We start from the raw sequence: 26,893 nt of genomic DNA on the forward strand, positions 1-26,893 counted from the left end.
CTGCGCTACTTTACTTGACAATTGTGTGGTCATTCAACTCTATATCCAAATTAAATTTAGATCTTTTATCTTCACACATATACTGTAGAGCTATTTTAAAAAAAAAAAAATAATAAAATTTCGTCATAAATTTAGGCCAAAATGTATTCTGTTCCATGTCTTTGCTAAAAAAAAAAATCCCAATACGTGTAAATTAAAAAAAAATGCTAAAAAAAAGCACTGACACTGTACTAATGGCACTGGGCAGGAAGGAGTTAACATCTGGGTTGATCAAAGGGTTAACTGTGTGCTGGGAGTGTTTTATTAGGGGGCGGGGTCTGTGTGCTTCCCTGTAATCACACTGATCAGGATGGCTGTGCTGTGCAGTGTTCCCGAGCAGAGATGCTCTGTAATCACTGGCCGAGACCCGGTGATTGACAGCTGCAGCGGCGGCGCTGGTAGGGTGGCTCTCTTGCGCCCCCTACTGTATATACGTGATTTTGCGCACCCCTGCTGCCCTGTAGCAGTATATCTGCTATAGGGCGGTCGGGAAGCAGTTATGGTGGAATCTGGTCTGTAAGACCCTAAATCCCTCCTCTGCACCAAGATCGGTGTTTTTGAATGCTTTAATTATTATTTTTTTAAATGGCGCCATTTAGTAAATCGGAAGTGATGTCAGGTCACCGCATCCGGGTTACTATAGTGGACGACCGGGATACGTCCCCTCCTGCTGCTTGTAAAAGCAATGGAGCAGCTAATTAGCCGCTCTGATTGCTTTTACAAGGGAGTCGACCACCGGCTCTGAAAACTGGTACCGGGCAGGAATCATCCCAGTATAACTGAACTCCAGCGACGTACGGGTCCGCAAGTGGCTAAGAGAACCAACAAAAGTGCATGTGAACACACACAAAAAAAATGCACTTAGGGTGTATCTCTAGTCCACCTCCTGAAGAGGTAAGACCCCTCCCTGACCCCTGGGGTGCCAGGCTCCTGACAGGCGTAAGGCATACTCAAGCCAAAAAAACTGGCAGGACCCCTCTCATGATCAGACACAACCAACCAGCAAGTACTAGGGAGAGTTTCCTGAGGCAGGGGAGGGAAGGAACCTGATGGCCATACATCCTCCCCCTAGACTTCAAGTGTTACTAAACCCACAACAGTACAATCAGTCTGTATATGCAGTAAAGCATGCGTGTTCTACTCACGGTGGAACCTAAGGGGTTAATCATCTGCACCGTGCAAAAGGGCTGTTTGATCCTGTCTTCTCTGATCCTCCCTTTCTTTCACGTTCCCCATTTCATCTCCTGTTAGAACAGAGCCTTGGGGACACTCTGCACATGCTCAGTTTGGTGTGTATTGCTAGAGAGTTATTTTGTTTCCTTTTTCTTGAGAAACTGCATGTGATCAGCACAGGGCCATTCAGCACTGTCCAGAAAGAGGTCAGGGTCCCTCCATCCTCCTAGAGCAGAATAAAAAAAATTCCTCCTACAAGCTTTAACATGTGCTCTGCTGGACACAGAATCACAAGACTGCTATATACTGATGATGATGAAAGGGGTTTAGCAGTTTGTATTTACTAAAATAATTACATTTCTATGTTGTGTGTACTGTGGGAGACCAGATATAGTGAATGCAGGGTCCGGGGAGACCGGATATAGTGAATGCAGGGTCCAGGGAGAGCGGATATAGTGAATGCAGGGTCCAGGGAGACCGCATATAGTGAATGCAGGGTCCGGGGAGAGCGGATATAGTGAATGAAGGGTCTGGGGAGACCGGATATAGTGAATGCAGGGTCCGGGGAGAGCGGATATAGTGAATGCGGGGTCCGGGAAGAGCGGATATAGTAAATACAGGGTCCGGGGAGACCGGATATAGTGAATGAAGGGTCCGGGGAGACCGGATATAGTGAATGAAGGGTCCGGGGAGAGCGGATATAGTGAATGCGGGGTCCGGGGAGAGCGGATATAGTGAATGAAGGGTCCGGGGAGAGCGGATATAGTGAATGCGGGGTCCGGGGAGAGCGGATATAGTGAATGCGGGGTCCGGGGAGAGCGGATATAGTGAATGCGGGGTCCGGGGAGAGCGGATATAGTGAATGCAGGATCCGGGTAGAGCGGATATAGTGAATGCGGGGTCCGGGGAGAGCGGATATAGTGAATGCGGGGTCCGGGGAGACCGGATATGGTGAATGCGGGGTCCGGGGAGACCGGATATAGTGAATGCAGGGTCCGGGGAGAGCGGGTATAGTAAATGCAGGGTCCGGGGAGAGCGGATATAGTGAATGCAGGGTCCGGGGAGAGTGGATATAGTGAATGCAGGGTCCGGGAAGAGCGGATATAGTGAATGAAGGGTCCGGGGAGACCGGATATAGTGAATGAAGGGTCCGGGAAGAGCGGATATAGTGAATGCGGGGTCCGGGGAGAGCGGATATAGTGAATGCGGGGTCCGGGGAGAGCGGATATAGTGAATGCGGGGTCCGGGGAGAGCGGATATAGTGAATGTGGGGTCTGGGGAGAGCGGATATAGTGAATGCGGGGTCCGGGGAGAGTGGATGTAGTGATTGCGAGGTTCGGGGAGAGCGGGTATAGTGAATGCAGGGTCTGGGGAGAGCGGATATAGTGAACGCAGGGTCTGGGGAGAGTGGGTATAGTGAATGCAGAGTCCGGGGAGAGCGGATATAGTGAATGCAGGGTCCGGGGAGAGCGGGTATAGTAAATGCAGGGTCCGGGGAGAGCGGATATAGTGAATGCGGGGTCCGTGGAGAGCGGATATAGTGAATGCGGGGTCCGGGGAGAGCGGATATAGTGAATGCGGGGTCCGGGGAGAGCGGATACAGTGAATGCGGGGTCCGGGGAGAGTGGATATAGTGAATGCAGGGTCCGGGGAGAGCGGATATAGTGAATGCAGGGTCCGGGGAGAGTGGATATAGTGAATGCAGGGTCCGGGGAGATCAGATATAGTGAATATAGGGTCCGGCGAGAGCGAATATAGTGAATGCAGGGTCCGGGGAGAGCAGATATAGTGAATGCGGGGTCCGGGGAGAGCAAATATAGTGAATGCAGGATCCGGGTAGAGCGGATATAGTGAATGCAGGGTCCGGGGATACCGGATATAGTGAATGCAGAGTCCGGGGAGAGCGGATATAGTGAATGCGGGGTCCGGGGAGACCGGATATGGTGAATGCGGGGTCCGGGGAGAGCGGATATAGTGAATGCGGGGTCCGGGGAGAGTGGATATAGGGAATGCAGGGTCCGGGGAGATCAGATATAGTGAATGCAGGGTCCGGTGAGAGCGAATATAGTAAATGCAGAGTCCAAAGAGAGTGGATATAGTGAATGCAGGGTCCGGGGAGAGCAGATATAGTGAATGCAGGGTGCGGGGAGAGCGGATGTAGTAAATGCAGGGTCCGGGGTTTAGTAACACTTTCAGGGTAGTTCCAAGGACCCACACTTTCCATCCTGAGTGGAAAGGGAACAAATATAAGTGCAGAGTGATACACACGTGGAGAACAAAAATAAATATGCAAACAAAATGCCAGTGCAGGTGCATTGAATAGACCTTGTGGCCTGGTAGTAAAATTAGCGCTATTATATTTGACATTAAAAAGTATTGCAGTTGCAACAATGTATCTATTTGTATCCGAATAAAACCATCTGTATCTGAAATGGATACAAATAGATACAATGTTGCAACTGCAATACTTTTTAATGTCAAATATAATAGCGGAGCTCTCTGCAGGGACAGAAGTAATTAAATGCCGGCCGTAGACGGGACAGAAATCAGCCGATTTATTTTACCGTTGGTAGTAACGTCGGCCTATTGAACGACCGATTTTTCGTTTTTTTAAGAAAAAAACAGCTGGTTTTCGACCTGTCTGTGGCCTGCATTAGACTATGAGACATAGTGCAGAAAAAGAGCAAAGTTGTCGTGGCCTAGTGCTCTTTCCACTTCACAGGCGCCTAATCATATGCTTAAGCACTTCAGTCAACACAAAGTGGCACATAATTGTGAAGTGGAAGGAAAATGAGAAATGGTTTTCAACATTTGTGACCAATTAATCTGTGAAAAGTGTGGCTGCGTTTTTATTCAGTCCCCGGAGTCAATACTTTGTAGGACCCCCTTTCTCTGCAATTCCAGCTGCAAGTCTTTTTGGGGATGTCTCTTTGCACATCTAGAGAGGGACATTTCTGCCCATTCTTCTTTGCAGAATCGCTCAACTCTGTCAGATTGGATGGAGAGCATCTGGGAACATCAATTTTCAAGTCTTGCCACAGATTCTCCATTGTATTTAGGTCTGGACTGTGGCTGGGTCATTCTAAAACATGAAGATGCTTTGATCTAAACCAGCAATGGGCAAACTACGGCCCGGCGGACCTTTTAATCCGGCCCGCGGAGCGTGATACTGTCAGGATGGCTGTCAGGATGTGTGTAGGCGGGGCAGCGTGACGAACGTGAGGGGAGCTAGGCTCCTCTCACAGTCCGCCCTGAAGACCGGAGCGGCGCGGGAACACGGCGAGAGGAACGCGCGGAGCAAAGGTAAGTGAATTGAAACAGGGGGGACTTGGGGACTTAATATGGGGGATGAATTATTATGGGGAATGAATTACTATAGGGGGGATGAATTACTATATGGGGGATGAATTACTATGGGGGATGAATTACTATATGGGGGATTAATTACTATGGGGGATGAATTACTATGGGGGATGAATTACTATGGGGGATGAATTACTATATGGGGGATGAATTACTATGGGGGATGAATTACTATATGGGGGATTAATTACTATGGGGGATGAATTACTATGGGGGATGAATTACTATATGGGGGATGAATTACTATGGGGGATGAATTACTATATGGGGGATTAATTACTATGGGGGATGAATTACTATTCTTACTATGGGGGAATATTACTATACTTACTATGGATGACACATACACATCATTCATCTACTCTTGGTCCGGCCCCTGGGTCCAATATATGAACCCATTGCGGCCCTCAAGTCAAAAAGTTTGCCCACCCCTGATCTAAACCATTCCATTGTAGCTCTGGCTGAATGTTTCGAGTCGTTGTCCTGCTGGAAGGGGAACCTCCACCCCGGTCTCAAGTCTTTTGCAGACTCTAACAGGTTTTCTTCTAAGATTGCCCTGTATTTGGCTCCATCCATCTTCCCATCAACTCTGACCAGCTTCCCTGTCCCTGCTGAAGAAAAGCATCCCCACCACATGATGCCACCACCACCATGTTTCACAGTGGGGATGGTGTGTTCAGGGTGATGTGCAGTGTTAGTTTTCTACCACACAAGGCCAAAACATTTGGTCTCATCTGACCAGAGCCCCTTCTTCCACATGTTTGCTGTGTCCTCCACATGGCTTCTCACAAACTGCAAACGGGACTTCTTATGGCTTTCCACCAATAATGGCTTTCTTCTTGCCACTCTTCCATAAAGGACAGATTTGTGGAGTGCACGACTAATGTCCTGTGCACAGATTCCCGGACCTGAGCTGTGGATCTCTGCAGCTCCTCCAGAGTTCCCATGGGCCACTTGGCTGCTTCTCTGATGAATACTCTCCTTGCCTGACCTGTCAGTTTAGGTGGACGGCCATGTCTTGGTAGGTTTGCAGTTGTGCCATACTCTTTCCATTTTCAGATGATGGATTGAGCAGTGCTCTGTGAAATGGTCCAAACTTGGGAGATTAATTTAAAACCTAACCCTGCTTTAAACTTCTCCACAATTTTATCCCTGACCTGTGTTACTTGGCCTTCATGATGCTGTTTGTTCACTAATGTTTTCTAACAAACCTCTGAGGGCTTCACAGAATATCTTTATTTATACTGAGATTACATGACACAGAGGTGGACTCTATTTACTAATTAGGTGACTTCTGAAGGCAATTGGTTCCACTAGATTTTAGTTAGGTGTATCAGAGTAAAGGGGGCTGAATACAAATGCACACCACTCTTTTCAGATATTTATTTTTAAAAAATTTTTGAAAACCATTTATCATTTTCTTGCCACTTCACAATTATGTGCCACTTTGTGTTGGTCTATCACATAAAATCCCAATAAAATACATTGTAACATGACAAAATGTGGAAAATTTCAAGGGGTGAGAATACTTTTCAAAGGCACTTTAGCAATGCATCAGGTTCAGAGACCATCAATATCCTGTGTCATCAAGTGCACTCCCTTGCACTCCACAATTCCAAATGCACCCCTGAGCATCCTGGGTCATCTCTCAACTCTTGTGCACTCCAAGTGCACCACTAGAAAAGCCGTGTTATCTTGTGACTGTAGTGCAACACATGACCCCAAGAGCACCCCAGAACATCTTGTGACTCTAGAGCACCCTGTCATTCTATGTGCACCCCAGTACATACTGCATCATCTGATGACTCCAGGTCTTCCCCTTGTCTCTGAGTGCACCCCTGAGGTGGCAACCCTATCAGCAGACAATAGTCCACTGACACCCGCTGGTCCATTGAAGTCTATGGGTGGAGTGATCATGTCCACCTAGAGTTGCCACCTCATCCCTTTCAAACTAAACACACATTAACAACACAGGTTCTGGAGCTGATTAAGGTGGTAAAAAAACTAATTTAGCACCTTATCTGAAATAAATTAGCCTCAGCACCCGTGTCATGAATGTGTTCGGTTTTAAAGGGATGAGGTGACAACCCTATTTTACAGGTAGGCTGTATGGGGCCCTGTCATTTCTAACAGCAGCCCTGTGTGCACCACCAGGTCCGTCCTTCTCTCAGCAGATGTGGACCTCCCTCTGGGACATTCTGTCTTGGTAACAGTGATCACTGTAGGGTTGCCATCTCATCCCTTTAAAACCGAACACACATTAATAACACAGGTTCTGGGGCTGATGAAGATGGTAAGTGAACTCACCTAGTGCTTTATCTGCATTAAACTGGCCTCAGAACCCATGTAATTAATATTTGTTCAGGTTTAAAGGGATGAGGTGGCAACCCTTACTGCGGACTATAGTCCACTGACACCCGCCGGTCCATTGAAGTCTATGGATGGACTGATTGGGTCCACCTAGGGTTGCCACCTCATTCCTTTAAAACCAAACACACATTAATGATGCAGGTTCTGGGGATGATGAAGGTGGTAAGTGAACTCACCTAGTGCTTTATCTGCATTAAATTAGTCTCAAAACCTGTGTAATTATATGTGTTCAGGTTTAAAGGGATGAGGTGCCAAGACAGAATGTCCCAGAGAGAGGTCCACATCTACGGGCCTGGTGGTGCACACAGGGCTGCTGATAGCAATTATGGGGCCCCATACAGCCTACCTGTAAAGTAAGGTTGCCACCTCATCCCTTTAAAACCAAACGACATTAACAACACGGGTTCTGGGGCTGATGAAGGTGGAAAGTGAACTCACCTAGTGCTTTATCTACATCAAACTAGCCTCAGAACCTGTGTAATTAATATGTGTTCAGGTTTAAATTGATGAGGTGGCAACCCTATCAGCGGACAATAGTCAACTGACACCCGCCGGTCCATTGAAGTCTATGGATGGACTGATCGGGTCCACCTAGGGTGGCCCCCTCATCCCTTTAAAACTGAACACACATTAATGACACGGGTTCTGAGGCTGATGAAGGTGGTAAGTGAACTCATCTAGTGCTTTATCTGCATTAAATTAGTCTCAGGACCCGTGTATTTATTATGTGTTTGGGTTTAAAGGGATGAGGTGGCAACCCTACAGTGACCACTGTTACCAAGACAGAATGTCCCAGAGAGAGGTCCACATCTACGGGCCTCGTGGTGCACACAGGTCTGCTGTTAGAAATTATGGGGCCCCATACAGCCTACCTGTAAAATAGGGTTGCCACCTAGTCCCTTTAAGACAGAACACACATTAATGATGCAGGTTCTGGGGCTGAATAAGGTGGTAAGTCAACTCACCTAGTGCTTTATCTGCTTTATATTAGCCTCAGAACCCATGTAATCAATGTGTGTTTGGGTTTAAAGGGATGAGGTGGCAACCCTACAGTGACCACTGTTACCAAGACAGAATGTCCCAGAGAGAGGTCCACATCTATGGGCCTGGTGGTGCATACAGGGCCGCTGTTAGAAATTACGGGGCCCCATACAGCCTACCTGTAAAATAGGGTTGCCACCTCATCCCTTTAAAACCGAACACACATTAATTACCCAGATTCTGGGGCTGAATAAGGTGGAAATTAAACTCACTTGGTGCCTTATCTGCAATAAATTAGCCTCAGAAGCCGTGTAATTAATATGTGTTTGGGTTTAAAAGGATGAGGTGTCAACCCTATCTGCGGACAATAGTCCACTGACACCCGCCGGTCCATTGAAGTCTATGGATGGACTGCTCGGATCCACCTAGGGTTGCCACCTCATCCCTTTAAAACCGAACACACATTAATTACCCTGGTTCTGGGGCTGAATAAGGTGGTAATTAAACTCACTTGGTGCCTTATCTGCAATAAATTAGCCTCAGAACCCATGTAATTAATATGTGTTCAGGTTTAAAGGGATGAGGTGGTAACCCTATCAGTGGACAATAGTCCACTGACACCCGCAGGTCCATTGAAGTCTATGGATAGACTGATCGGGTCCACCTAGGGTTGTCACCCCATCCCTTTAAAACGGAACACACATTAATTACCCAGGTTCTGGGGCTAAATAAGGTGGTAATTAAACTCACTTGGTGCCTTATCTGCAATAAATTAGCCTCAGAACCCATGTAATTTATATGTGTTCGGGTTTAAAGGGATGAGGTGGCAACCCTATCAGTGGACAATAGTCCACTGAAACCCGCAGGTCCATTGAAGTCTATGGATAGACTGATCGGGTCCACCTAGGGTTGCCACCTCATCCCTTTAAAATGGAACACACATTAATTACCCAGGTTCTGGGGCTAAATAAGGTGGTAATTACACTCACTTGGTGCCTTATCTGCAATAAATTAGCCTCAGAACCCATGTAATTTACATGTGTTCAGTTTTAATGGAATGAGGTGACCACTCTAGGTCACCTGGACAAATAACGAGCTTGAATCTTCCCAGTGGGGACACTGAAATTAAACATTACCAAAGGTTTAACCCTAGACTAAAAAAAAAATTGCCCTCCCAAACATTTCAATGATCATGGAACGTGAACAAAAATCAGAAATGCTAGAATTTTGTCATCGAAAATGGACATTTCATGGCTCTTGGTGAAAATCTGATCTGGCAACAAAAGGGTTACTCTAGTCCTCCCTTCCCTTGCTGCTCTGAAGTCACTTCCCCGCCTCTTTCCTCTCCTCTGCAGCCATTTTGTGTTAGACCATCCAGAGACAAAAACAATGACAGAGGCAGAGAGAGGTCAATAAGGGGTGATCGCTGGAGACCATCGCTTTAAGTTTGGGGGGCTTCACAGAGGTATGCAATTCTCCGATCGGGTGGGATTGTGGTACGCCTTGCATTGTACGTTAGTAATTCACGTTTTACCATCTCAGAACCTGAAATACCTCTTTTTCGAGTTGAGATCATAGGAATGTTTACCTCCTGAGTTTACAAAATTGTATACAAAATTTTGGTATTTTTTTGTTTTCTTCACCTCCCTTCCGTATTTCTCGCCTAGGCAAGAATGATGTCCCTGAACTGCCTGCAGACTCCTGGGGTACGAACGGCATGTGTTCCAGAAGTCTTTAGGTGCGTTCACGCTGGGGAATCGTATTTATACTTTCCCCCCATTACTAGTTACCCCCCAAAAATTATGTATTTTTTAAAGCAGAGAATAAATTGGTGGTTTTTGCTATTTTTTTTCTGCCACATGGTATTTGCGCAGTGGTTTTTCAAATGCAATTTTTTGGGGGGAACAAAATACACTTTTTTTGAATTTTAATGCAAAAAAGCACAATGGGTTAGATTTACTAAAACTGGCGCACTGAGAATCTGGTGCAGCTGCGCCAATCAGCTTCTAACGTCAGCTTGTTCAATAAAACCTGGAAGCTGAATGGTTCCTATGCAGAGCTGCACCAGATTTTGCACTCTCCAGCTTTACTAAATAAACTCCAGTGCATAATCCATTTTTTTTTGGTAAAATATAAAAGCTGATGTAACGCCGAGTAAATAGATACCAAATATGTCCCGCTTTAAAATTTTGCCCGCCTGTGCAATGGCGACAAACAAAGTTTTACTATCCATAGGCGACGCTTTGAAAGCCTTTACAGGTGACCACTTTAGATTTACATAGGAGGTCTGGTGCTAGAATTACTGCCCAGGATCTGACATTTGCCGTGATACCTCACATGTGTTGGACAATTGCTGTTTGTGCGCGCGCGTGCGTTCGCCTTTGTGTGCGACCACAGGGGGGATGAGAGCACTTTACATTTTTGTAAATTTAATAATTCTTTTTTTTTTTTTTCCTTTTTACACTTACCAGGTTTAGATTTACAGAGGAGGTCTAGTGCTAGAATTACTGCTCATGATCTATCGTTCGCGGTGATACCTCACATGTGTGGAATGATCGCTGTTGGCGTGCATGCGTTCACCTTTGCACGGAGGGATGGGGCACTTTTAAAAAAAAAAAGAATTACTAATTCATTTAATGTTTTTGTTGTTTTAAAAAAAATTTTATCCCCTGTGACAGCAATAGGCACATGACAGGTACTCTTTATTACACCAAAATCCGTGTTTTCGAATGCTTTTGAGTTCTAAAAAAAACAGCACCATTGACATCTGGAAGTGATGACAGGTCATCACTTCCGGGTTACCATAGCGGAGAGACGATCAAAGCCGATTTTGGCTTTGCTTGGCTCTCCGACCAGCCAGCTGATGTGCCAGCTGGCCCGCTTGGGTCTCCTGGTGAGACAGGAGATCCTGAGCAAGCGGCGGGAGGAAGGGAAGTCCCCTCTCTCTGCTTATAATAGCAATCAAGCAGCTAGTAAGCCGCTCCAATTGCTATTACAAGAGAGCCAATGACCGGCTCTAAAAAACAGTACAGGTATCAACCACTTGAATACCGGTGACTGGTTGGCAAAAAAAAAAAATACGATATATAACCCAATTTTTTGGTAACGTATGAAAGACGATGTTATGCTGAATAATTAGATACCTAACATGCCACACTTTAAAATTGCACACACTTATGGAATGGCCCCAAACTACAGTACTTATGGTCATTTTTGAAGGCGACGCTTCAAAAATTTTTACAGGTTATCAATTTAGAGTTACAGAGAAGGTCTAGTGCTAGAATTATTGCTCTCACTATAATGTTTGCGGCGATGCCTCACATGTGTGGTGTGAACACCGTTTGCATATGTGGGCGCGACCTACTGCTTGGAAAAAAAAATTCTCTATTATAATTATTAATATTATTATTTATTTTATTAAATTTTTTTTTATTGTTAGACTGCCCCTTTAATTTTTTGGGATCACTTTTATTACTATCACAAGAAATGCAAACATCCCTTGTGATAAAAAATAAAACATGACAGGTCCTCTCTATGGAGAGATCTGGGGTCTATAAGACCCCTGATCTCTCCTCTACCATTGAAAGCATCAGATCCAAAAAAAAAAAAAAAAAATTGATCTGATGCTCCCCCCCCAAAAAAAGTGTTTACATCTGCCCTAAACTGGAAGTGGCTTCAAGCCTCCTAGATCATGGGTCTCCAAAATTTTCAAACGAAGGGCCAGTATACTGTCCTTCAGACTTTAGGAGGGTCGGATTAGGACCAGTGAGGATAGAAAATGTCCCGGGCCCAGCATCAGTGAGAATAAACATGGCCTCAGGGTTGATGGTCAGTAGGAGGAGGAGTAGTGCCCCACCATTGCTGTTAGTGGGAAGAATAGTTCCCCATCATTGCTTTTAGTGGGAGGAATAGTGGCCCGTCATTGGTTCTAGTGGGAAGACTAATGCCCCATCATTGGTTCTAGTGGGAAGACTAGTGCCCCATCATTGGATCTAGTGAAAAGAATAATGCCCCATCCTTGTTTCTAGTGGGAAGACTAGTGCCCCATCATTGGTTCTAGTGGGAAGATTAGTGCTCCACCATTGGTTCTAGTGGGAAGACTAGTGCCCCATCGTTGGTTCTAGTGGGAAGACTAGTGCCCCATCATTGGTTTTAGTGGGAAGACTAGTGCCCCATCATTGGTTCTATTGGGAAGACTAGTGCCCCATCGTTGGTTCTAGTGGGAAGACTAGTGCCCCATCGTTGGTTCTAGTGGGAAGACTAGTGCCCCACCATTGGTTCTAGTGGAAAGATTAGTGCCCCACCATTGGTTCTAATGGAAAGACTAGTGCCCCATCGTTGGTTCTAGTGGGAATACTAGTGCCCCATCATTGGTTTTAGTGGGAGGAATAGTGCCCCACCATTGGTTCTAATGGAAAGACTAGTGCCCCATTGTTGGTTCTAATGGAAAGACTAGTGCCCCATTGTTGGTTCTAGTGGGAAGACTAGTGCCCCATCATTGGTTCTAGTGGGAAGATTAGTACCCCATCATTGGTTCTAGTGGGAGGAATAGTGCCCCATCATTGGTTCTAGTGGGAGGAATAGTGCCCCATCATTGGTTCTGGTGGGAGGAATAGTGCCCCATCATTGGTTCTAGTGGAAAGAATAGTGCCCCATCATTGGTTCTAGTGGGAAGAATAGTGCCCCATCATTGGTTCTAGTGGGAAGAGTAGTGCCCCATCATTGGTTTCAATGGAAGAAGTACTGCACCATTGTTGGTCTCAGTGGGAGGAATAGTGCCCCAATGGCCAGGTAATGGGTAGCAGAGGACCACATTCATCCCTTGGGCCGCAGTTTGGAGACCCCTGTCCTAGATCATAGAGTTTAACAGAGATGAGGCAGGTAAGCCCAAGAACCACCAGAAGGTGGCGGGGTGACCCTTCGACCCCTCCCACTGCTTCTTGAAGTGATCCAGCAGCTAAACAGCCACTCGGATCACTTTTATGAGAAAGCGCAGTGGCTGCAGAAAGTTGTAATATGGAGGGGGATCATGGCATCCAAGCTGCAGCCATAATCCCAGTAAACGACTTCAAAACCACAATGTAAATGTACATATTGTGGTCTTGAAGTGGTTGTGTATTTATATTTGTGTATTTATATTTTTATGTGTTTTTTTGTTTTTTTTTTAAGAAGAACCACAGTCCAGATAGTTAGCCCAGACCAGCCTTTTCTCAACCAGGGCTCCATGGAACCGTAAGGTTCCTTCAAAGGTTGACAGGGGTTTCTTCAGCAATGAGCAACTTCTGACTCCAAGTTGAGGAACCACCGACACCAAAGATCTTTCATTCTACCCACTGACCACCAATGTAAGGAACATTCTTCCTAGTGACCGACACACTAATGTACCATAACCTGTAGATATAGTAGGTATCCACTTGCCGACCAGCGATGTACCAGTATGTTGCTGGACTTCAAGCAGTTACACCAATACCCTTTTTTGGAGCCAGCCATTGGCTCTCTTGTAAAAGCAATCGTAGCTGCTAACTAGCTGTTGGATTACTTTTACAAGCAGCGGGAGAAGACGTCCCCCCCCCACTCTAGCCACCTTTCACTGCTCTCTCTGGCTCTCCCATCCCACCAGGAGATCCAAGCAACCAACTGGTGTGTTTTCCATCTGGCAGGGTAGCTGAACAAAGCCAGGATCGGCTTTGATCGGCTCTCCACTATAGTATCTGACATCACTTCTGGTTTACCTGGATGTCAACAGCGCCATTTTTAGAAAATTTAAAGCATTCAGAAACACAGATCTTGATGTTTTGAATGCTTTTAAGAACAGAGGAGGGATTTGGGGTCTTCTAGATCCAGATCCTGCCATAAAGAGGACCTGTCACTGCCTATTGCTGTCACAGGGGATGTTTATATTCCTTGTGACAGCAATAAAAGTGCTAAAACATTTTTTTAAAGCAATAGTGTAAGAAAAAAAATAAAATTAATTTATATATATATATATATATATATATATATATATATAATTTTAAATGCCCCCCGTCTCTCCGTGGAAAGGTGAACGCACGCCAACAGCGATTGTTCCACAAATGTGAGTTATCACCGCAAACGTTAGATCATGAACAGTAATTCTAGCACTAGACTTCCTCTGTAAATCTACACCTTGTAACCTGTAAAGGCTTTTAAAGCCCCCTATGGATATTAAGATTTACGCTGTTTGACGCCGTTGCACGGGGGTGTTCAATTTTGAAGCATGACACTTTTGGTGTCTCTCTACTCGACGTAACATCATCTTTTATATTTTACAAAAAATTGGGTTATGTATTGTGTTTGTTTTTTTGCATCAAAATTTAAAAAACTGTATTTTTTCCCAAAAAATGGCATTTGGAAAACTGCTGTGCAAATACCGTGCAACATAAAATAAATTGCAAGACCCACCAATTTATTCTCTAGGGCCTCTGATTTAGAAAGAAAAATATGTAATGTTTGGGGGTTCTAACTAATTTTCTAGCAAAAAGTACTGATTTTTACACGTAATAAGAAGTGTCAGAAAAAGATCTGGAGGTCAAGTAGTTATTAGCAGGGGTTCCCTGAGCCTGTAAAGTTCTTTCATAGGGTTCCTCTGTGTTAAAAAGGTTTTGAAAGGCTAGTGCAGACTATGACTACCTTACCTGCAAAAATATAGTATATGCACTTATTATTTTAATTCTTTTTTTTACGAAGTTGAATTTATCATTAAAAAAAAATCCAATAATGATCTAACAACATCAGAGCTTCCTCCCCACATGGAAGAAAAATATATTTTAAATATATTTTTAAAATATTCTTCCCAAATATATTGACATATATTTGAAATACTACAATTTTGGCTGTATTCAATATATTTAATATTTTTCCATCTGCTGCTCCAGTTCAAGCATGTTAGCCCTTTCCTGCATACAAAATGTTTTTTATAATCGGAAAGCCCAACATTTTTGCTTTGGCTGATAAACGGCTTCCTGTTCACAGGTATCAACCATGCCGAACTGCATCGTTGCTGGTTGCACCAGCAAGCAGAACAAACCGGACGCCATGAAAGGAGTCATTCTACATGTGTTCCCTCCAGTCCTGGACAGGATCAAAACTTGGCTGCTGCAAACTGGACAGGACTTCGGAGATCTGGACGAGTTTGCACAAAAAGTCTTAGATGGCAAAAGAACGGATGCTTACAGATTATGCTCGGCCCATTTTGCGCCCCAATGTTACCTTGAACGTGCTTCAAAGAAAGCGCTAAGAGCCGACGCTGTGCCCACTATCTTTCACAACAAAGATGCCGTACCTCTTCATTATAGACAGAAATACAGACTGATGACTTCAGCCAATGGGTACGGTACTGTTAGTATGTAGTCAACCAGTAATATTTCATGTGTTACCAGCAACATATTTTCTTCACATAAAGATGTTTTTTCCAGAACAGACATCTACCGCAATACAAAAGAGGCAACCACACAAACCCATACACTTCTTGGCACAGAGGCCGTGAAGGTAGGCATTAATATCATGATATGCTGAGAAATCCATGAAAGATAGCTCATTCACAATGGCAATGGCAAATGTGGATTTCAGAAGGTTTGGGTTGTATTAGAAGAGAGTGGGGATGAAGGAGGTTTGGGATGAAGTAGAAGAGAATGCAGATGGAGGCAGTTTGGGATGAAGTAGAAGAGAGTGCAGATGGAAGAGGTTTGGGATGAAGTAGAAGAGAGTGGGGATGGAGGAGATTTGGGATGAAGTAGAAGAGAATGCAGATGGAGGAGGTTTGGGTTAAAGTAAAAGAAAGTGGGGATGAAGGAGGTTTAGGATGACGTAGAAGAGAGTGGGGATGGAGGCGGTTTGGGTTGAAGTAGAAGAGAGTGCAGATGGAGGCGGTTTGGGATGAAGTGGAAGATGGTGAAGATGGAGGAGGTTCGGGATGAAGCAGAAGAGAGTGCAGATGGAAGAGGTTTCGGGATGAAGTAGAAGAGAGTGCAGATGGAGGAGGTTCGCGATCAAGTAGAAGAGGGTTCGGATGGAGGAGGTTTGGGTTGAAGTAGAAGAGTGTGGGGATGGAGGCGGTTCGGGATGAAGTAGAAGAGAGTGGGGATGGAGGAGGTTTGGGATGAAGTAGAAGAGAGTGGGGATGGAGGAGGTTTGGGATGAAGTGGAAGCCAGTGCAGATGGAGGCGGTTCGGGATGAAGCAGAACAGAGTGCAGATGGAAGAGGTTCAGGATGAAGTAGAAGAGAGTGCAGATGGAGGAGGTTTGGGTTAAAGTAAAAGAAAGTGGGGATGAAGGAGGTTTGGGATGACGTAGAAGATAGTGGGGATGGAGGTGGTTTGGGATGAAGTAGAAGACAGTGTGGATAGAGGCCGTTTGGGATGAAGTTGAAGAGAGTGCAGATGGAGCCGGTTTGGGATGAAGTGGAAGACAGTGCGGATGGAGGCGGTTTAGGATGAAGTGGAAGACAGTGTGGATGGAGGCGGTTTAGGATGAAGTTGAAGAGAGTGCAAATGGAGGCGGTTTGGGGTGAAGTAGAAGAGAGTGTAGATGGAGGAGGTTTGGGATGAAATAGAAGAGAGTGTGGATGGAGGAGGTTTGGGACAAAGTAGAAGAGAGTGGGAATGGAGGAGGTTTGGGATGAAGTAGAAGAGAGTGTAGATGGAGGAGGTTTGGGATGAAGTAGAAGAGAGTGCAGATGGAGGAGGTTTGGGATGAAGTGGAAGACAGTGTGGATAGAGGCCGTTTGGGATGAAGTTGAAGAGAGTGCAGATGGAGCCGGTTTGGGATGAAGTAGAAGAGAGTGTAGATGGAGGACATTACCTTCCTCCACAGGCACAGCTCTGCCTCTGCTGATGAACGGGAAGAGAAGGGCAATAAGGGATGAGTCTGAGAGGTACACTGGAAGGAGCGGCAGCTTGGCTGCTACACCGGCCCCAGACACCCGGCATCTTCCTCTGTCCTTTCTTCCTCCCTTTCTGACGCCTTTCCTCAGCTGAAGGATCATCCATGACGGTGGCGGCGTCCCACACAGCAAGAGTTCAGGCCTGTGCTGCTCCTAGCCGGCTGCCTAGTTTGCCTAGTGGGGAAAACAGTGAAATTACCTTTTTTGCATTTCAAACATCTAGTTGAGCATAAGAAAGCGTCTTCACATAAGTGGGTTGGGACCAGAGGATAATATTGAAAATGTAGCAAGAGGAGTCGGAACACAAATGTGGGCAAGAATACCCAAAACTTTCAAGTGGACAGGAACGGTGTTGGGAATTATGGCAGGGAGATCTCACTGTTGGAGGGTTCAAGACATGACAAACCAGGGCTGACCATTTACCAGCCTCCACTTGTAGCTAAAATATTACTTTTGTCTGAAGGGACCTTTAAAAGCTCAGCAGTGTAAGGCTTTCCTTATGAAATGAGAACAGCACTTTTCATCTCTTTTGAAGACTCCCCAATGGAAAGCACATTCCCATGTCGTTACTGATCCACACAGAATAGACGAGATAAGGAAGACGTTCACCAAAAGGATATTCGATCTCACCCTGGGGATCATCTACCTGCTGACCGGAGAGGTGAGGAGGATTCTGGGAGGTCACATGACATCACTCTTATCTCTATTAAGAAAATAGACCTGACCGGAGAGGTGAGGAGGATTCTGGGAGGTCACATGACATCACTCCTATCTCTATTAATAAAACACGGACCTGACCAGAGAGGTGAGAAGGCTTCTGGGATTATGTCACATGACATCACTCCTATCTCTATTAGGAAAACACAGACCTGACTGGAGGGGTGAGGAGAATTCTGGGAGATGACATCACTCTTATCTCTATTATTAAAACACAGACCTGACCGGAGGGGTGAGGAGGATTCTGGGTAGCTCCCCAATACATTAGCATTTCAACATGTTTAAAACAAAGGGGTTTTAGAAAATGGATGCATGATGTAAATTTTTTTTTCGTTATGTTGAAGACCTTGGCATGTTTGTTTCTTAACACATAGGACTTTCCAGTGATAAAGACTTCTGGTGAGCATGTGACACCCCACACCTCTCCCCATATGTCAGGAGGATGGAGTAGTATCCAGAGACCAAAAATGGAGATTCCACCTCCCTCTCTGACACCTGAGAAAAACTACAAGAAGATCCTAGAAGTCAACCAGAAGATCACTGAGCTGCTGACGGGAGAGGTGAGCGGTGCCGGGAATTCTGAGATATTATCCAGTAGCAGACAAGGGATGTGTCTGTATGGTGACTGTATCATTGTGTGTGTCAGGTTCCTATAAGGTGTCAGGATGTCACTGTCTATTTCTCCATGGAGGAGTGGAGGTATTTAGAAGAACGCAAGGATCTCTACAAAGACATCACAATGGGGAGTCCACCTTATCAGGTAGATGACATTGAAGATCTTCCAGACCATGGAATACGCCAGCTTTGTGTCATGTAAACTGGTCTTGACAAAAGTTTTGTTTTAATGCTAGATAAGATGGCATGCCTTTTTTGATTCATATCTCATGTAGGGTGAAAATTTTGTAAACCTAAAAGTTGAAGTAAAATCTGAACATGAAGAGCCATATGTGAAGGGTGATGAGATGTGCATGAATAAGGATGTTCCTCCAGAGATCAGCACAGGTGAGTAATAAACACTAAATCCAGAGAAGAGTCCCAGATCCTCCTTGTTCAGTCACTACAACAATCTTTTCTTCTCCTCCCTCCTCTGTCGGTAGACAGTAATGGGGGGACAGTATATGCCCAGTGGGGGCGTCAGGAGCCATCAGCCTCTATTAGACTCCGGCTCTCCTCCTCACATCATGTCATTGAGATGTGACCAGTCTCCCCCCACACACACAACAATCTCTTCTTCTCCCCCCTCCTCTGTCAGTAGGCAGTAATGGGGCGACACTATGTGCCCAGTGGGGGAATCAGGAGCTATCAGCCTCTTTAGGAAGTATTCTAGCATGTTACTCAGAGCCGTCACTGTCTGGGCGCCTGCTGTTAATAAGCAACAGAGGATGGAGAAATCTATTAGAATTGTCTTGTTCAGCCTGTGGGATGAATTAGAGAAATTTATGGGGCATGGCCAGATTAACTTCTTTCAGGGATCCAAATCTCTCTTTTTAGATGTTCTCCTTATTACTTTTGAAAAGCTTAGTTGCTTGCAAGCTGTCTTATTTATTCACCATCCAAAACTCCATTGTTCATCATTCTTCTCTTTCCTTCTTGCCCATCCTTCTCCTCCATCCTTCTCCATGTTTCTTCTCTTCCATCCTTCTCCACCATTTTCTCCTCTATCCTTCTCCATGTTTCTTCTCCTCTATCCTTCTCCATGTTTCTTCTCCTCTATCCTTCTCCATGTTTCTTCTCCATACTTCTCCCACCTTTCTTCTCCTTCATCCTTCTCACACCTTTCTTCTCCTCCAACTTTCTCCCACCTTTCTTCTCCTCCATCCTTCTCCCACCTTTCTTCTCCTCCGTCCTTCTCCCACCTTTCATCTCCTCCTTCCTTCTCCCACCTTTCATCTCCTCCTTCCTTCTCCCACCTTTCCTCTCCTCCGTCCTTCTCCCACCTTTCATCTCCTCCGTCCTTCTCCCACCTTTCTTCTCCTCCGTCCTTCTCCCACCTTTCTTCTCCTCCATCCTTCTCCCACCTTTCTTCTCCATTCTTCTCCTCCTTTTTTTTCCTCAAATTTTCTCCCACCTTTCTTCTCCTCCAACTTTCTCCCACCTTTCTTCTCTTCCATCCTTCTCCCACCTTTCTTCTCCTCCATCCTTCTCCTCCCTTTTTTCCCCTCCAACTTTCTCCCACCTTTCTTCTCCTCCGTCCTTCTCCCACCTTTCATCTCCTCCGTCCTTCTCCCACCTTTCATCTCCTCCGTCCTTCTCCCACCTTTCATCTCCTCCGTCCTTCTCCCACCTTTCATCTCCTCCGTCCTTCTCCCACCTTTCTTCTCCTCCATCCTTCTCCCACCTTTCTTCTCCATTCTTCTCCTCATTTTTTCCTCAAATTTTCTCCCACCTTTCTTCTTTTCCAACTTTCTCCCACCTTTCTTCTCTTCCATCCTTCTCCCACCTTTCTTCTCCTCCATCCTTTTCCTCCCTTTTTTTCTCTCCATCCTTCTCCCACCTTTCTTCTCCTCCATCCTTCTCCCACCTTTCTTCTCCTCCATCCTTCTCCCACCTTTCTTCTCCTCCATCCTTCTCCCACCTTTCTTCTCCTCCATCTTTCTTGTCCAACCCTCCTCCACAAAAAGTGTTCATGACCACTCTGTTCAATTTATTATTTTATTTGTAGCATCCTCTGGCACTTGTTGTGCTCAGTGTTCCCATTTTATAGAGTTGTCTCTGTCCTAAGTTTTTTCTTGCTTCTTTGTAAGGTTTCGGTTAGCATGGAAATGTAGATGTTTGTGCTTTGTTAGGCTACATTACACTACGCTCCCTGGGACACCAAACTCTTCTGGCAGCTGAAATAGCTAACATTGACAAAAATGCATGGATGTTTTATTTATTTCATTGGCCAGAGTGCTTGCTATTGAAATGAATAAACTCCCAAGAGCTAAATGCAGCTAGCGCTTAGTAGCGTTTAAGAGCGTATATGCTGCTTTTTTTTTTTGCCCAAAATGTTCCCCTCCCTGAACGTGATTCATCTGCGTTCAGGAAAGGGATGTTTAACTGCCCCTAAACGCTGCTGCTGCTAAACTATGATAAAAACCCTAAGCGTGCATGGACACATAAGCTTTTATTGAGTTGAGTTTAGGGGCTTTGGTAAAAAAAAAACCCAAAAGCTCCTAAACTTACATTAAGAAGCAGCAGTGTATATGAGGCCTTATGGTGCACACGTGCAGCTAATTGCCATGTGTCAAGTGACATTCGCAGTCATATTGCTTGAAAGCATGTAGCTGCATGAACTGGAAGACAAACCTTAGAAGAAGGGAGGAGAAGGACAGGGCAAAGGATAAAGAGAGGAAGATGGAAGAAAAGGAATTTGGAACATACAACCCAGCACTAGAAGGAATAAGAAAAATAATCAAAGATTTACAACCCATCATAACAGAGGATGGAACTCTGAAAGAAATATTCCAGCAACCCCCAATAATAGCTTTCAGACAACCCCCCAACCTCAGAAATAAACTAATCAGTAGGAAACTTCCTTCTGATTATGAGGTCACAAATAATGGAAGCAAACCCTGCAATAAAAAACGCTGCAAACTGTGCAACCAAATCAATCCATCAAAAAGTGTCAGACACTCAAAAGGGATCTTCAATATCTCCGGCTCATACAGCTATACCTCCAGTAATGTTGTTTACCTGATCCAGTGCAGAAAGTGTAGCAAAGGATCTTATGTTGGCGAAACAGGACAGAAGTTGCAAACAAGGATGAATTTGCACAGACATACCATCAAGGAACATAAAGAAGATGACTTTTGCACACCTGTGGGACACCATTTCGCACAACCAGACCACATTATGGAAGATCTCAATGTTTTAGTTCTTAAAGGAAATTTCAAATCCACTCAGGAAAGAAAAACTTTTGAACTAAGAATAACAATTCTATTTGACAAAAGAGATAATGGCCTTAATTTGGACATGGGATTCCTCAATCATTATCCAACATTTTTATGACTCCCTCTGCGAATGATGTTCTTCCCCCCCCCCAAGCTTTGCTTTTGCTTTGCTGTGTCTTATCACTAACCTTAGACTTGTGTTTCTTTTTTTTTTTTTTCTCATCCTCCACATCTCTTCTATCATTATGCTAAAACTTTGTAACAGTACTGCTTGGACCTTGAAGAAGGGGACACTCCCCGAAAGCTTGTCCTCAAAATTGTATGTTGGTGCAAATAAAAAAAGTATCACGGACAATACTCAATTGTTTCTGTGAAAATTCCTAACAAAGGACTGTAGAGAAGGATATGTGATTAGTTTGTTAAGATCACCAAAGAAGCCATCTGACAGGGAACAGAGGTTTTGGAGAATTAATGAGGGCCAAGTAAGAACTGACTAGTGAGTGAATGAGATATGGAAGATCACCCACGGAGCTTTGGAGGACAAGTAAAAAGCACGTAGAGGTATATCCCAAAATGGACCCTGCATTGGTTCTCCTCCCTAGATCATGTAACTGTTACCATTCTAGCCCCACACACACTCTCTGGGGTCTCTCATACATTTCCGTACAAGAGACTTTACTCTCATCTTTATTTACAGACTGTAAAGATTCAAAAACCACTCAAAGAGACATCAAAGTCAAGGAGGAGGAAGAAGTACATGTGTGGATTAAAAAGGAGGAAATTCCTACTGAGATCAGAACAGGTGAGTAAAAAAACACTAAATCCAGAGAAAAGTCCCAGATCCTCCTTGTTCAATCACTACAACAATCTCTTCTTCTCTCCCCTCCTCTGTCAGTAGACAGTAATGGGGGGACAGTATGTGCCCAGTGGGGACAGTCATCGACCATCAGCCTTTACTCTTATCTTTATTTACAGACTTTGGAGACAACAGAGCCATTCAGAGTAACGTGAAAGTTGAGATGGAGGAAGAAGGATATGTGAGGATTAAAGAGGAGGACATTTCTCCAGAGATCAGCACAGGTGAGTAATAAACACTAACTCTAGAGTTCTAGATTCTTCTTGGTCAGTTGCAACACCATTGGCATTCAAGGGCTCAATACTAAAAATGTATACATTCAACATTTTTTTTTTTTGTTTTATCCACAAACACAAAACAATAAAATTACAGAAAACCACATTTTCTGTGTCTTCTGTGTTCTGGAACTCTCTGGGTTCTAAACTGAAATTACATATTCCCTTCATAACACATATCACCAGGTTGATGGATCTTGGATGTCAAAGAGGTCCATATACGCCTAATAGGTTTTTATGGGTTTTGGAGATTTCGGAGGGAAGGAGCCTTTAACCCAGTGTCCAGGTCCTGCAGGAGACCAGCAGGCTTTGAATGCAGGCACTCACGCCTTTTTAATAATAGACTTGGGCATAGCACAGGTCTTCCATTATGAGAACAGTATGCTCCATCCAGGAGACAGGTCTGTTCTGCTGAGGGGAGGTTTGGGTCCACCCAAAAGCCAAGAGGTCTCAGACTAGGACTGGGGTCTCCAAACTTTTTAAACAAAGGACCAGTTCACTGTCCTTTAGACTTTAGGGGGGCCAGATGTTGGTTTCAGTGGGAGAAATAGTACGCCATCCTTAGTGTCAGTGGGAGGAATATTACCCAATCATTGGCAGTGGGAGGAACTGTACCAAATCACTGGTGTCAGTAGAAAGAATAGTGCCCTATCACGGGTGTCCGTAGAAAGAATAGAATAGTACCCCATCATTTGTTGCAGTGGAAGGAATTATACCCCATCACTGGTCAGTAGGAAGAAGAGTGCCCCATCATTGCTGTCAGTATGAAGAATAGTACCCCATCATTGGTGTCAGTGGTAGGAATAGTGCTCCATCATTAATGTCAGTAGGAACAATAAACCCTATCATTGGCGTCAGTAGGAAGAACAGTGCTCCATTATTGGTGTTCGTATGAAGAATAGTGCCCTATCATTGGTGTCAGTAGGAAGAACAGTGCTTCATTATTGGCATCAGTAGAAAGATTAGTGCCCCATAGTTAGTGTCAGTGGGAGTAATAATGTCTCATGTCAGTGAGAGGAACCGTGCCCCAAGGGCCAACTAAAGGCAAGCAGAGGGCTGCAGTTTGGAGACCACTGGGCTAGGAAACAGGAGGGCTTCAGATGCAACTAAAGGCTGAGGGTCAGGAGAACCCAGGGAGCCAGGAGCCTGGGTGAGATGGTCTGAGGGACCAATCAAAAGCCCAAGGTTTAGGGCCTAAGCAATGGTGCTGCTGAAGAGACAGTCAGGTGGCTCGGTATTATTTTGACTGTTTTATGGTGAAGACCACTGAGGTAAGGACTTTGCTTTATTTTTTAAATAAAAGTGGGCCGACAAGCCCTAAACCATAGTTCCTTACTCCCATGGCCTCACTGAAAACGCACCTACCACTGAGCCAACAACCCCCCATATCATTACATATTCACCTATTCAAAATTATGCTAAGCACTTATTGACCTCTTTGATAGGTGAGGTCCATCAGACTGGTGAGCTATTGCTATTTTGTTTTGGATGAAGGACACTCTGCACACTTATGTTCATGGTTGTGACTACCAGTTAACTTGATCAAAGTGCCACATCTACTTCATTCATTGATGACTACATATATTGGTCATTTGTGTGCTGCTGATCAACATTTATATTTTTAGTATCGCTAACTTTCACGTTTTTTCTTTTTTTTTTCCTGAAAACTTCTCAGCATCTTGAGCACCTCAAGCTTCTCAAGCTCATCAGTTTTGAGCTTCATGAGCACCTCCACACCTTTATGAGAACTTCTCTGATCGTAAAATTCCTTTTTGTACCCATTTTTCCTCAGGTGGAAATTACGACATGGAGACAAATTCTGTTAGCTTTCTAGATGGTGAAACAGATGATGATATCACAGATGATTCTTCAGATGAAAAACCCATCGCCCCATTTTCAAGTCCAATACTTCACAGTACACATATACCACCTGATCCTCCCACACAAGAGACAAGCTTTTCTGATCACTCCTATCCCATCCCTCGTCGTACAGACAGTAGAGAGGGTGAAGCTGTTCAGTCTTCCAAAAACGGAAGACTTCCTCACACGTGTCCTCCATGCGGAAAAGTCTTCCCTGACAAGTCCATCCTGCGCCAACACGAGAAGACTCACAAAGGGGAGATGCCCTATTATTGTCCAGAGTGTGAGAAAGATTACCTTCACAAGTCGAGGTTTATATCGCATCGAAGAATTCACACGGGAGAGAAACCTTATTCGTGTTCCAAATGCGGGAAAAGCTTTGCAAATAAACCCGATCTGGTCAGACATTATCGAACGCACACCGGGGAAAAGCCTTTTTCATGTTCTGACTGTGGGAAACGTTTCACGCAGAGGGTGCACCTTGTTACTCATCAGAAAAAACATGTGCTTGAGAAGTTATAAGGGGGACTTTATTTTTTACATTTTTTTTTTGTCTTCTTGGCCAAGTAACGTACTTGAAATATTTAACTCTTGTGGAGTTGCTGTGTTTCTGTGTATTTTCTGTCACCTGAACAGCAATTCATTGGCAATGTGAAACCCATATACTGTATGTTCGTGATGGTTAGTTGGCATCTATGGCTGGAATAATTCATCGGTGAGGGCAGTAGACACATGAGTAGTATTTTATCTCAGTACTGCAAGACGTGAAAGCATAGTGAGATGTTCATTTTGTTTACTGTATACTACAGCTGTATAGCTCTCCTTTGGCCTGTATCAGGCATGTCCCTACCCACATGGAAGCAAAATATATTTTAAAAATATTCTTCTCAAATACATTGAAAAATATTTGAAATACTACAATTTTGGCCATATTCAATATATTTATATATATATATATATATATATATATATATATATATATATATATATATATATATATATATATACACTGTATGTTGAAATGGGTTTTTATTACAAAATATGTGACAAATATTTTTAAAAATACATTTTCAAATGTACTGTATGTCTTTAAAATTACAAATCTATATTTTTGGAATGTATTTACAAATATATGTAAAAATATATGTTAAATGACTGTTTCATATGTTAAAATAAAATCTGAAGAATATATATCCTGTATGTTAAAATGCGTGTTTATTACAAAATATATGAAAAATATTTTTAAAAATACATTTTCAAATATACTGTATGTCTTTAAAAATACAAATCTACGTTTTTTGGAATGCATTTACAAGTATATGTAAAAATATATGTTAAAATGACTGTTGTATATCTTTAATAAAATCTGAGGAATATATATACTGCATGTTGAAATGCGTTTTTTATATATTACACAACATCTGAAAAATATTTTAAAAAATATATATTTTTTAAATATATTTTTCAGATTTTTTTTAACATATATTAAAGTAAATTTAACATATATTTTTACATATATTTGTAAATGCATTCCAAAAATTTAGATTTGTATTTTTAACCCCTTCCTGCTGGCGCCTCCCGGCCTTTTAAGAGTTTCAGAAGCCGGGAGACAGGCGGGGTTTAGGGATCATGTGACCGCCGTGACGTGTTATCACGGCGGTCACATGACCGGGAAAGGTCCCGATCGAAAGATCAGACCGGGACCTTTCCGTGAGTACCAAACATGTGTGCTGGGAACGCGCACATATGTTTTTTGTTAATTGCACGCAAATCTGCAGCCGCTCGGCGTCTAGGCCCAGACGCTAAGAGTCCGCACATTTGTGTGCTGCCAGCGTGAAGAGGTTAAAGACATACAGTATATTTGAAATGTATTTTTAATATATTTTGTACTAAAAACGCATTTCAACATACAGTGTGTGTGTGTTTGTGTGTGTGTTTGTGTTTGTTTGTTATGTGTGTGTGTGTGTTTGTGTGTGTGTATTTATTGAAATATATTGAATACGGCCAAATTTTAGTATTTCAAATATATGTCAATATATTTGGACAGAATATTTTTAAAATATATTTCAAATATATTTTTCTTCCATATGGATAACGAGAACAATAAAGAATGATGGAAAATGTTTGTTATTTCTTTTTCTTTTTTTTGTTCGCAATTGAACAGATTGGCACAACTGCCATTTGGAGATGCTATAACTTTCACGTAAATCCATTAATATACACTTATTTGGATTTTTTTTCTCTAAATTTATGAAGAAATGTAAATTTTTAAAAATTTTGGATATGTTTTATAGCAAAAAAAGTCAAAAATATTGGTTTTTTTTCAAAATTGTCTTTTTTTAATTTATAGGGCAAAAAATACAAAACACAGACGTGATCAAAAACCACCAAAAGAAAGCTCTATTTGTTGGTGGGGGGGGAAATTACATAAATTTCATTTACTGTATGTATAGCGTTGCATGACCGTGCAGTTGTCAAGAAGAAA

General features: G+C 43.7%; 1 protein-coding gene across 2 annotated transcripts; it reads left to right on the forward strand.

The window, feature by feature from the left end:
* The first annotated feature begins 9,307 nt into the window (after positions 1–9,307).
* Positions 9,308–24,996, forward strand: LOC149466256 (uncharacterized). 2 transcript variants are annotated; one of them, XM_089672927.1, is made up of 10 exons: positions 9,308–9,391; positions 14,920–15,275; positions 15,363–15,435; positions 17,364–17,489; positions 17,920–18,105; positions 18,192–18,305; positions 18,436–18,547; positions 22,115–22,219; positions 22,393–22,497; positions 24,341–24,996. In XM_089672927.1, exons 2-10 carry the CDS (start codon positions 14,929–14,931, stop codon positions 24,928–24,930), a joined length of 1,758 nt encoding a protein of 585 aa, XP_089529053.1. In that variant the 5' UTR covers positions 9,308–9,391; positions 14,920–14,928; the 3' UTR covers positions 24,931–24,996. The 2 variants fall into 2 exon arrangements, with proteins under 2 accessions (XP_089529053.1, XP_089529054.1); XM_089672928.1 differs by lacking the exon at positions 9,308–9,391 and having other exon boundaries at positions 15,195–15,275; positions 15,368–15,435.
* The last annotated feature ends 1,897 nt before the right edge of the window (positions 24,997–26,893 follow it).

Source organism: Staurois parvus, unplaced genomic scaffold (genome assembly GCF_062004578.1).
Source record: "Staurois parvus isolate SC_StPar_1 unplaced genomic scaffold, SC_StPar_1.0 ptg000132l, whole genome shotgun sequence".
NCBI classification, from domain to species: domain Eukaryota; kingdom Metazoa; phylum Chordata; class Amphibia; order Anura; family Ranidae; genus Staurois; species Staurois parvus.

Coding starts and splice junctions, on each gene's coding strand:
- LOC149466256 (XM_089672927.1), top strand. CDS start 14,929: ATGCCGAACTGCATCGTTGCTGGTTGCACCAGCAAGCAGAACAAACCG. Junction 17,490..17,919: donor TCTACCTGCTGACCGGAGAG/GTGAGGAGGATT, acceptor CTTAACACATAG/GACTTTCCAGTGATAAAGAC. Junction 18,306..18,435: donor TGGGGAGTCCACCTTATCAG/GTAGATGACATT, acceptor TATCTCATGTAG/GGTGAAAATTTTGTAAACCT.